This window comes from Perna viridis, chromosome 1 (genome assembly GCF_037379345.1).
Source record: "Perna viridis isolate PV_CMFRI_1.1 ecotype Kerala chromosome 1, ASM3737934v1, whole genome shotgun sequence".
NCBI lineage: Eukaryota > Metazoa > Mollusca > Bivalvia > Mytilida > Mytilidae > Perna > Perna viridis.
In genome coordinates, this window is record NC_142445.1 from 65,458,517 (window position 1) to 65,471,472 (window position 12,956).

The 12,956-nt window shown below is 33.1% G+C and overlaps 1 protein-coding gene across 1 annotated transcript in view; it reads right to left on the minus strand.

Annotated features, from left to right (window-relative positions):
- The window catches only part of LOC148629885 (guanine nucleotide exchange factor subunit RIC1-like), a 47,304-nt gene that overhangs the window by 6,735 nt on the left and 27,613 nt on the right, over window positions 1-12,956 (minus strand). The window contains exons 19-31 of the mRNA XM_088559026.1: window positions 12,628-12,724; window positions 12,034-12,158; window positions 11,200-11,246; window positions 10,846-10,970; window positions 9,732-9,874; window positions 7,990-8,076; window positions 7,496-7,580; window positions 7,008-7,263; window positions 6,367-6,546; window positions 4,948-5,066; window positions 3,191-3,370; window positions 2,178-2,349; window positions 772-960 (exon numbers count right to left, since the gene is read on the minus strand). Of these exons, the coding sequence (XP_088415152.1) occupies window positions 772-960; window positions 2,178-2,349; window positions 3,191-3,370; window positions 4,948-5,066; window positions 6,367-6,546; window positions 7,008-7,263; window positions 7,496-7,580; window positions 7,990-8,076; window positions 9,732-9,874; window positions 10,846-10,970; window positions 11,200-11,246; window positions 12,034-12,158; window positions 12,628-12,724 (1,805 nt within the window). The remainder of the gene's footprint in view (window positions 1-771; window positions 961-2,177; window positions 2,350-3,190; window positions 3,371-4,947; window positions 5,067-6,366; window positions 6,547-7,007; window positions 7,264-7,495; window positions 7,581-7,989; window positions 8,077-9,731; window positions 9,875-10,845; window positions 10,971-11,199; window positions 11,247-12,033; window positions 12,159-12,627; window positions 12,725-12,956) is intronic.

The window sequence follows — 12,956 nt, forward strand, 5'->3', positions numbered from 1 at the left end:
GTGAGCGGCCTCTGCTTTTCTAGAAACATCAGCCGAGTTGTTCATAAAAAGTCAAGTCCGGGGTAGTCGAAAGAGGAAAGGAAAACTATGACACGTTGAACAAAATTTGTGTAGTGATGATTTCAATCCTGTAGCAACCTTACCATGTTCAAGAAACCTAATTGTAAGAAGTCTAGTGTGATACAAAAAGTTTGGGTAGTTACGGCAAACTCTGACATAATGTATGATCAGATTTCTCTGGTATACCTGTTTACCTCAGACAGTGGGTACATGATTGTGGGAGATTTCCCACATTTCAACTATTTTATATGGGAGATTTTGTGTGATCAATAAATGAGTTACAAGCAGGTGGAAACCACAACAATAACTTTACTCAAAAAAGTATTCATGAATTATTGTGCATTTAAGGAAATGCAGTCACACTTGTTCATTTTCAAAAGGCCTTTTCCTAGGAGATTTTCCATTTTTATATTGCCGTATATAATGCATGGTATATTTTTTAATGCTGGACTTTTTAGCCTCCTGTGTGGCAGACACATTCTTGAGGAAGAGGGGGTTCAAATCCAGGAGTCTTTCACAAAATACAGGTGGGCAAATATGCATGACTGGTAAAATACCACAAAAATTTTTCCCAGTGACCTAGTAGAATGAGCACTGACGTTACTAAATGCTGATGCTTGTTTACAAATTTTCATGAGTGAATAGTAGGATTCTTTGCAAAAGCCAGTACAGTTGACCAGTGATTTCTAAATGCTATCATTGCAGACTCACCATTCTGTATCCGACCAAAGTTCCAAGTAAGACAAGCCTTCTCTCATTCTCCCAACAATCTCTAATGGTGTATCTGTCATACTGGCTGTATTTACTGTCCTTACAACAGCTAAGGCATCTCTTATCACTATTGATATCAACAATCCCCACTCTAAACAACCTGCTTCCAACATTATCTGTAGTAAGTACCTGTACAAAGAGCATTAATTTTATTTTAATCATAACATGGGATTTTTTCTATGTACACAGACAAGAATATAACTACTCAAACAATGCTACTGTGTAATACAAAATGCTTATTATTGAGAAAATTAAAAACATGCACACATTATATGTACCCCCCTCCACTCGTACAGGAAGTTAATATCAGACAGCATCAAAAATTGTTATAATGTATTCCCCATCTAAAAAAGCCACATACCAAATTTGAAAAAAAACATCAATTGGGAGCAATTAGAAATTTGAATGGAAGGAAGGAATGAAGACAGACATGGTGATAATTCATTGAGTGGGAATGTAAAAATGTCCATACCAATTTTTCATCAATGAAGTTTCAAAAATGTTCATGATGTTATTTGATAAAACCACTGTATAATAATGAACTTACTTGTAGTATATGTCAGTATCCAGATTATCACCAGTGGTTGGGAAGAAATAATGAGCAAGGACCATTTAAAATTTTTCCTTAGAAATCAAAATAATAAAAAAAAAATCTTTAGGGCTAATCTCTATGATTTCACATAGCATCTTTAAATCTCAAGGAGCCAATTTGATTCCATTTGTTGAAAGAGTAATCAAGGGAACCAAGATTCTAGCAGAAATCAAAAGAATGTAATCCAGGGACAAAGACCCGACATGGAAGACAGACATACACAACAAAGAACAAAAGATAATACATACAAAGTAACAAAACAAAATGAGCGACTCAGACTCCACTAAAAAATGGGAGTATGGACCAATTGCACTGGTATGGGAAGCGTCTCCCCCTTTTTAGGAACACCTGCCGAGTTGCCCATAAAAGTCAAGTCCAGGGTAGACAAAAGAAGAAAAGAAAACTATGACACGTTGAACAAATCAGTTGATGGTGCTGATGGATACATCGTAATGATCAATTATGTCCATACAACTTCTGTAGTGATGACTTTAATCTTGTGGCAACATAACCCTGTTCTAGAAGTCTAATTGTAAGAAGTCTAGTGATACAAAAAGTCTGTGTAGTTACGGCAAACTCTGGTATAATGTATGAGTTGTGATATGAAAAGTCCATACGCAAGTGCTAAAGGGATGTTGCCACAGATCATGTCAGATCCCAGAAACTAGGATTGTTTTTCAAGAACATAGTAAAGTCTGTGGTCCCTAGCCAAACAAATTGCTGGTATGTACCCTACTGCAGGATGATTCATTACCTTAACTCTAGTTCAGACTGATGTGGACCTTTGTTGGCTATTTCTTGAGATAATAATTCTAGTTCAGGTGACAGAGATTCCGACTGTGAACTATTTTCAGTCATGTAGTCAAATTCTCCCAGCAAGGAACCATTGTCAGATATCTCCATAGTTGCTAGACTACTGTCTTCAGCTAAAATAGAAAATTTTACCTCCACACAATTTCAAAATATGTAAAGCTGTAACTCATTATAATCAAAAATCAAATGGCAACAAGAGAATCAATTCTTTCCATTGAACAACTGTTCATTTTTGGTACCTACAACAATGATTTAGAGCTCTTTAAAAATTAAAGACTAAACAATGCATTTTTAATCATTGATAGCAATTTAGTATTCTAATTTTCTTACTTTGCACCAATTCCTTTATTCTAAGATGTGCATAATAGAGAAACAAATGAGCAAAAAACTTGTATGTGCTCACTTCTCCCATTTGTCTTTGACAGGGAGAAGTTCTCATTATTGATAAGATACAATGTAGACAAAAATGTCAAAGTTGTATTTTTTTAACAGAAAAACTTCTCCTTGACAATGTACCAATGATTAGGTCCTGATATTTAACAAGTTCTAAATGGACAGTATACAATTATCTAAAATATTGTCAAATTTGAACTACAACCATTCTAGTGAGCATTCAAAAAGCACTGACTTTTATCTATAAATAATCTACTGTATTAAAACACAGACCTAACATTTTTTTTAAGTTTAAATTGTATCACAATATTTTGTTTTCTGCCATTAAATCATTTTTTTTAATTCTTATATTTCAATGTAAGACAACAACATAATGCTGAATTGACAAGGTTGCCACAGCATCACATTTTCCCTTGGTTCTAAGCCCTATCCATATTTCCTGTTTTATGTTAAGTCAGGAATTAGAGACATACTTCAAATAGAAGAAGATTTTAAAAGTATAATTATTCAAAGTCAAAATTTACAGAACAAACCACGAGCAGCTCGCCTTAAATGACCTACTTTTTGACATTTGTGGTTTGAGGAAGATATCATCAGATAGAGACTGAGAGATATTAGGGTCACTACACTGTGACTTCAGCCTGCCTGGCGATGATGTGATTAATCCTGTCGTCTTTGTTTCATCTGCTGTCGACACATCATCATCTAACAGTGATAATGATCCTAAACTTGACATGGATACTGAAATGAAAATTAGCACAGGGTCTGGTTTCATAAAACATCTCAAATTGAGATTTCCTTCAATTCTTCCTCAACTAAAATTTCAACCTATCAGATCATTTGAAAGTGAAGATTTGAGGAAATTCTGACCTAGAGATTTTTTTTATGTAACACAGGCCAGGTCTAGTATCTAATAAATTTCTAATTCGCTGAATTTATCAAGAAAAGCTAACTGACCTGTGTGAATATAATTTAAATTCACTATTTCACTAAATTAAACGTTTACTAAAACATGCATCATAAAGTATTAAACACACTACAATTACCATCACATACTCCTCAGATCTAGTTGGAAATTTTTGCACTGAAATTGGCAAATTTTAAAAACTATTTATTGAGATCTTTTTGATTTAGGATATTTGGTATTTATAACATCTAGTACAATTAGACCAAATGTTTTACACATGTAAAGATAATCATACAGACAGGCCTATGGAATGTTTCTTACTTACCCCTACAGACAGGCCTATGGAATGTTTCTTACTTACCCCCTACAGACAGGCCTATGGAATGTTTCTTACTTACCCCTACAGACAGGCCTATGGAATGTTTCTTACTTACCCCTACAGACAGGCCTATGGAATATTTCTTACTTATCCCTACAGACAGGCCTATGGAATGTTTCTTACTTACCCCCTACAGACAGGCCTATGGAATGTTTCTTACTTACCCCTACAGACAGGCCTATGGAATGTTTCTTACTTACTACTACAGACAGGCCTATGGAATGTTTCTTACTTACCCCTACAGACAGGCCTATGGAATGTTTCTTACTTACCCCTACAGACAGGCCTATGGAATGTTTCTTACTTACCCCTACAGACAGGCCTATGGAATGTTTCTTACTTACTGCTACAGACAGGCCAATTGAATGTTTCTCACCCGTATAGACTGACAAATTTAATGTTTCTTACTTACCCTTACATACAGGCAAATCAAATGTTTCTTACTTACATCCTACATACAGGCCAATTGAATGTTTCTTATTAACCCTTATACACAGGCCAATTGAATGTTTCTTATTTACCCCTACAGACAGGCCAATTGAATATTTCTTACTTATCCTTACAGACATGCTAATTGAATGTTTCTTACTTACAATATACAGACAGGCCAACTGAATGTTACTGAATTACATCTTAACGACAGTCATATTGAATGATTCTTACTTACCCCTACAGACATGCAATTGAATGATTCTTACTTACTCCAGTAGACAGGCCGATTGACTGTTTCTTACTTACTCCTGTAGACAGGCCAATTGAATGATTCTTACTTACTCCTGTAGACAGGCCAGTGAAATGATTCACACATTTTTCACATCAAAAGCATTTTGACAAACAGATAAAATCATTCACTTTTTTCAGACATTCAAGATTGCTGGAAGTTCAGAGAGGGCTGTCTTAAACATGTATGATTGAGTTTCATCAAATATCAGAGCTTGGTAGTCTAAGATTGTTGGTTATGCTTGATAAACATGTATAACAATAATTATCAAAAAAATCTCTTAAAATGGCATGTAAAAAGAGAAAACTTACTGTTTTTGAATTTCATTTGTTGGAACTGGGCATATGATAATACAGGTAATGGCCATTGGAACTGATGATGTAAATCTCGTAATGCTGATACAAAATCTTCTACTTTTCCCATCTTTAATCTGAAATAAATTGATATCAATATTGTTTCTACAGATTTATGAATTACAACATATCAATTTGCATTACTAATTTGTGAAAAATAATTGGATTCTCATTTTGCAGTACAACTTTAAAGATTTTAGATTTTTATATTAATATATATTTACACTTATATAATTATTATAAGGGCAACTGATCAAAGGGGTAAACCCTAAATATGATTACAAGTGCTGGAGAACACCAAGATCAAACAAGTGCAGGGAAATTGTTCTGTTCACAAGTAATTATACTTTCTGCTCATACACAATAATCCATTGATTGTTCTATTAGAAAGATTTTTTCACAAATTAATTGTAATTTTCAATTAAATGTTTAATTTTATGATTGTCAGATTGATATTCCAAATAATCAGCAATGTCTAATAAACTAAATGTCACAAGAAAAAAAGTGTTGTGACATTTTGTCAGTAAAAGTTCAAGAATGAAAATACAGAATTTCTTCCATGTGTGAATCATTGAAATATATTACAGAGGAATGTTTGATAAATCACTCCAATCAATATAATAATAGACAATATCTTGAACAGTTCACTTTTCCATACATTTAATGTTCTACATTTGCATTTGAACAGAAAAGAAATCAGTTGCAAGTCAACTTTGTGCATGGAGAATAAAGAGCTGCACTTTAAGAGCATGATACTCCGTTGCCGTATTAACTTGTCCTTATGTTTTAATAAAGTTATATGATCAACTAGGAATACTGTAAGCCCTGTCAAATACCCTCCCACCCACCACCCACCCCCCAAATAAAAGTAAATAAAAAATGCACAAAAAATTTGGCACTATCATAACAAGTGGTCTGTTTTCAATGATTTTTCAACAAAAAAATTTTATTGGCTGTTTCTGCCATTTTTTTAAAGAGTAAAACTTCATAACACGGTAACATAAAATTTGACATTTATACAAATCGGATGGAAGCTTATTTCAAAAGATATGAACAAGTTAGTGAAAGTGTTTTTGAGTTATTGTACGAAAACTAGAAAATCCCCCTTTTTCAAGTATAAAAATTCATAACACAGAAACAATAAATCAGAAATTTATAAAAATGGGAGCTTATGTCAATAGATATGAACAATTCATCAAAGTTTCATAAAATTTGGTGGAAGTAATTTTGAGTTAATGTCCGAAGTGTTCACGATGGACAGACAGGTGGACAACAGTATACCATAATATGTCCATTTTAGACGAACGTATAAAAATGTTCTTTTTGAGCATTAATTCACAAAATACAAATGGATTTTAGGAAATAGAATGAAACTACCTCTCTTGTTTCAACCAGGCCACAAAATGGAATCCTTCAATATTAGCAGCAAAGAACCCAAGGTCTCTGAGTCTGTTTTCTTCTAGTAATCTCCTAGCATGCCTACACAATAAGGCATCTATGTACATCTGCTCCTGACCAGGGGCTGGCTCTTCTTTAGACTTAGGTGGGGGGCGAAGGCTGTAAATAAATCAAAAGAAGTCGTAAAAATTCTGAATACAATGGTCTTTAAAAAGGCACACTGCATTAAATCTTTTCCCTTATAAAAAGTCAGAATCTCAAATTATTTCTGGTTTTTAGACGATTCTAATTTGGCAGAGTTATTCATCAATAGTTTAATATGTTGATTAAAACTGTAACCAAATCTAAAAATCAAATAACACATAAGAAATATATTCTTTATATACAAGTTAATTTACAATCAATGCACATGACATGAATGTCTAATCGATAACAAACTACTGCTGAATACATGTGGTAACTAACAAGACGACTTACAGTATACAGAATTCTGAAATATTTAGTGTATTGGATATAACAGATTTTACTGTAATTTTACATATATTTAGATACATAACTTCCCCCTAATTCATTTAACACATCTTTTCATAATTACGTTCATTTACATTTTTTACTCTTACCCTCTGAACAATGGGTTATCTGACATGGTATGTTTCAGCTTCTCTTTGCCTTTAGGTACATTCTGTACTTCAGATCCAGTGACACTTGAACTCCTCACTCGATTCAAGTTGCTGACATTGCTCACACTACTAAAGCTAAAACCATCTGTATCAGGAGGTGTGATTGGCGGACTAGAATAACCAGAAGGATAGGAGGAGCCACTGTTTACACGACTAAGAGAACCAGACAATTGGAATGATTCAACTTCTTGAGGGTCTGAAATAGCAAAGGTTAAATGCACAAAGAACACACTATATAGAAACCTTATGTAAAGTGGAGATATCTCATGTAGAATATTGTTAAACCAAAAACTTTTCAAAAACTATTAGTTACATAAGTCAACAGTTCATCAACATTTTCAATTTAAAATTAGTGTTTTCTAAATAAAAAACTTAATATATAGTTAAAACTGGGACTCTTGACAATAAATAATCATTAATATTCTTACCAATTGCTTTAAGAAATCTAACAATATCTCTGGCAAGCTCCCATTTACCATTTTCTAAAGATGAATCTAACAACAAAGTGGCATGCTAAAAATTGAAATAGACATGTTATTATATACTTGTTCATTCCTTTAAAATCGTTTTAAAAAATTTATAAAATGAGTGAGTTTCGGATACTCATTTTTATAAATTGAAGCCCATCAGAAATAATCTTTACCAAGGAATCAACAAAAGAGAATGCCTTTCAACCTACTAATAGTTTTTAAGTTCTGTTTTTATAAGATAAAATTAATTGATTGATTGGTATTTGTTAATACTCCTGAGGTCGATTTCACAAGATGTTGTATGAAAATGTAAAATTGTAAAATTAATACAAAGTGCATAATTGATGATAGTATTGTGACGTCATTACTTTTTTTTTTGTGGAAAGCACAGTACCACTACTAAACCACCAAGATGGTTGCTAACATTTCAGAGAAAGCAAAAGGCTACCTACCTGTTTACTGACCATAGGTCTTTCTAAGTTCTGTAATATTATAAGATAGGAAGCAGCTGTTTCTAATTGATTTTCTACCAAGCACATCTGCAAGGAAAGTTACAGGAGAAAATTGTTATTTTTAAAATAAAAAGAAAAGTTGGAAACAGCAGTCAATGACTTCAAGAAACATATTATGCTTACATTCAACAATGGAGAGTTGGATTATATTCCTGTACTCAACAAACTACACAAAATTTACAAATTAATACTTTCACTCTGTAATAATTGCAAAGAGTAATCCAAAGCAGAAAGATGTTATGACAAAGACAAGATATGTTAATAAGAGAACTAGTTTATCACAGGAGCCCCCGCCTCATTTGTTAGTAGTGTTTTTTATTTTTGGAATTCAAATGTGTCTGTAATACAGTAATGATGCCCCGCTCGCTAGATTTGCCAAATTAGGAACATGTTTATTTTTGTATGAAAACATGGTTTGCCGATTCAGAAATCCTTCCAAGACTTGTGTTATTCATGGTCTGGGGATCAATTTGGGGATCAGAATTCCTAAATGTATGCATATTTACATATTGTATCCTGGCTATATAGTATCATGAAATTCTGTTTGGTATTGTCAGACTAGTTGCAATGAGAAAAAGAGGACCGATGGACGTATTAATGGACACATAAAAAATGTTAATACCCCCATAACAAACCCCTCACTTCGTTGCTTGGGATATATTTCTGACAAAAATAACAAAGTCTAACTATCACCCAGTTCCATAATATTTCAAGATCCCATGACCTTGCACACCATCATTATGTGTAGAAACATCCTGCAAAAAATATTTTAGATGTAGTTCAAAAACTACAGAAAGAGATAGCCATACAAACCATATAGCCCTAATTTTTGAGGAAATTAAGTAAGTTTAGCTTTCACAAATTTCTGTAATATTTCATGAAAATCAAAATTCTTTGACCCTGCACTCCTTCATCATGTGTGAAATATCCTGTACAATATTTTAGACATAGTTCAAAAAATGTATGAGGAGATAGCCGGACAAGCCATGATCCATATATTTCTGAGTAAAATGACAAAGTGTAACTATCACCAATTTCCCTAACATTTCACAAACATCAAAATCCTTTGGCCCTGCACACCTTCATCATGTGTAGAAATATCTTGTAAAATATTTTAGATGTAGTTCAAAAACTGTATGAGGAGATACTGGACAAAGCCCTGTTTCTGAGTAAAATGACAAGTGAAACTATCCCCAATTTCCGTAAAATTTCACGAAAATCAAAATCCTTTGACCCTACACACCTTCAGCATTTGTATAAATATGCTGTAAAATAGTTTAGATGTAGTTCAAAAACTGTACAAGGAGTTCGCCATACAAGCTATATAGCCCTATTTCTGAGTAAAATGACTTAGTGTAACTATCCCCAATTTCCGTAATATTTCACGAAAATCAAATTCCCTTGGCCCTGCACACCTTCATCATGTGTAGAAATATCTTGTAAAATATTTTTGATGTAGTTCAAAAACTGTATGTGGAGATAGCTGGACAAGCCATGATCCATATATTTCTGAGTAAAATGACTAAGTGTAACTATCACCAATTTCCGTATTATTTCACGAAAATCAAAATCCTTTGGACGGACAGACAGCACGACAGATGGACCAACGGACAAACGGATGGACAGGGGTAAATTAATATGCCCCCACATTTTGTTGCGGGGGCATAAAAATGAAAACTGACCTCAAATAGATCTTTGGGATTACCGACAGTGGAGAATAGATAAGGCCACAAGGCTATCTCTGTTTTCCTGGCACAGTGTACAACAGTCTGTAGATATTCAGGGAACTCCTGGATAAATGCTACAACTCTAGGGAGTAGTGGATCTGGAAAAGATAACAATACGCATACTGAAATGGCATGACACGTTTACTTTCGAGACATAGGAGGTCTCTAAATAGTGTAAAACCCTGCACAATCAATGTAATGAACAAGTCACTTTTCATTGCATTCATTGATTGTAAGCGTTCACTAATTATGACACCAACATAGTCAATACTACTTCTTAAGAAACGCCTCTATTTTATAATGGACTTAGAGTACTACATATGAAATATGTTCGGTTATTCTATCGACACTCCAAAGTAATGTGTTGTTATCTTCGTTGAAGATGGGTTTAATCATGAATTTTTAAATTATAAAACAATTTACTATAAAGAGGAATTGAATTGAGAACCTGATATATCCCATTTCTGATGAATGTGTTCAAAGTACCAAAAATATCAGTTGGCTGTATGATGCATGTAAAATGGTTGTTCCACAGTGATTTCGGCAAAGCATTGAAGGACATGATCATGCTAGCAAATCTACACTGAAATGTCATTCACAAAGAATGAATAGTGTTTCAGTGGACCATGATTTGTCCATATTTTGTTAGACTAACCTTAGTGACCTATTTCAGCATTTCTACCATGATTAAAAGACCTATATCTACATCAATGATGTTATATCATGACACGATTCCGTTGGTTTGTTTATTTGTAAATGCGGTTCAATTTTGGTTTTCCAATTATAAACATTACTTCATTTTATAAACAATACATATATTTAAAAATATCATTGTTAAAACAGTTGAAACAACTATACCTTATTGTAAAAAAATAATATGGGGAGGTAATTGGCAGAGCCAAATATTTGGTTTTCCTAAGGAATGCTTCACTGACAAAAATGACTCTTTCGTTCTGTACAAAGAAATAACTCCTGGTTTAACATGGATAGCCACTATATTTGTCAAGATTTTACACCTAATTAATGCTCACAATACAGTTGATTAAAGAAACATCAAACTAACACTTACCAGGAATAGGATCTTTAGATGTAGCCTCAGCCTCTAATACCTCATGTAACAATAGCTCTAATACATGGGCAAAATATGGCAACTCTGTACAACATCGGGCAATGTCTAATGCATTCACTCCAAGACTGAAACATTACACAAATTAGCAAATGTGATCACAAAAATTAATCTGCCTTTTTGGTAGTAAGTGTACTACAATCTGCTAAATATTGTTTAAGTGCTTCATCCTTCATACACAAAAAAAAACTTCAATATGTCATCTCTTCCTATTTATTTTATAACAACTGAACTTGACTGAAACAAAAAAAAAACACTTTAAAGCAACAAATATAGATGATTAGATATGATACTTACTTTCTTCTTAACAACTGCCTTAACACATGGTGTAAATAAATCTGGCTCTGAATGAAAAGAAAGGCATAATAAATGTGTAATGAAATTACAGTAATGGGACAATTCAAAGTTAATTTATAGGTTCCAACACCATTTCACATGGAAATCAATGAGGGTAGGAGCAGTTTCTTTTTAATGTTAAAACAAGTGACAAGAGACCTTTTTATTGTGTTCAGTCTGACAAAATGATGAGGAAGGTGTTTTCTTTCGTCTTTCTTGTTTTTATTTCATTTATATGGTTAGTAACCGTATTTTTAATCCAGTCTGTGGTGGAGAATGAGAGGTTTATATACATGGCTTTTTATATGGTAACTATATATTTGGTCAAAGTCTGTGGAAGAGAATGGGAATTTTTGCTCATTTACATTTGTTACTTTGTATGTGTTAATTTATGTTACTTATGTTCTATGTTGTGTTTGTTTTCCATGTCTGGTCTTAGTCCCTGGATAACATTCTTTTGATATCTGCTAGAATCTTGGTTCCCATGGTTACTCTTTATATACATGGCTTGTGCTATTTTTCATTGAGATTTGTCATATATATTTTTGGTTTTCTCTATGGTGGAGAATGAGAGGTTATGCATGGTATATACTGTTCCCCTTGAGATTAGTGGTTTACCACATACTTACAGTTCTCTCTATGGAGGAGAATGAGGTTATGCATGGTATATACTGTTCCCCCTGAGATTAGTGGTTTACCACATACTTACAGTTCTCTCTATGGTGGAGAATAAGAAGTTATGCATGGTATATATTTTTCTCTGAGATCCATATTAGTGGTTTACCACATACTTACAGTTCTCTCAATGGTGGAGAATGGGAGGTTATGCATGGCTTGTCCTGGTTCCCCTGGAGATTTATATTGGTATGTAACTGCATCTGTAGCAGCTCCTAATATCACAGCATCTTCAAATAATACAGCTGTAACATAAAATTCAAACAATTCAAATAAACCAAAGCTGTGAATCATTTTCAGTATATATTTGGTATGACTAAAAGACATGAAAAAATCACATGCTTCATTAAAAAATTGATGATTATAAGGTGTTATTATTGGAACAGTACAAGTTCTCAATTTATATTCATTGCCTTTTCCAGTAAAAATGTAACAAATGAAGGCTGATAAATGATCAAGCACTAATCTTGTCCAAGAGCTGAGTATGATGTATACAAGTTCATCAAATAAATAGAGCCTCCATTTCCTAAAGCCTATTCTTGTAATATCATATGTGTTGTAAACAATTAGCCACCAGTCCAATGCATTATTATTTAGACAGATAAAATTTGGCCAAAACACTGTAGTGTCATTTAAAGGAATATTTAAAACAGGACTGTTGGACTGGTAGAAAATATGTTTTAAGAGTACTTGTAGACTCATATATATAGTTACCTAAAGGATAAATATCTACTCTAAATGGTAGCATGATCCTCTTTGACATAAAGTTATGAGTTTTTGATTCATCTCTGGGATATAATGGTAACCAAACCTGCAAAAAAAGAGAAATATTTTAAACAATAATTTTTGGAATTAATGAATCAGTTTTCAATCAACAGCACTAGTTATAATGACCTTGTACTTGTCATCAAAATTTGCTGTCTCAAACTATATGTAACTTAAATTATTTTTTAAAAAAGTTTGAAACTCTATCCTCAATACATGAATTATTTTTACAGCAACTTGGAATGCTTTCACCAAAAAATGACAGTGTCTGAATAAGC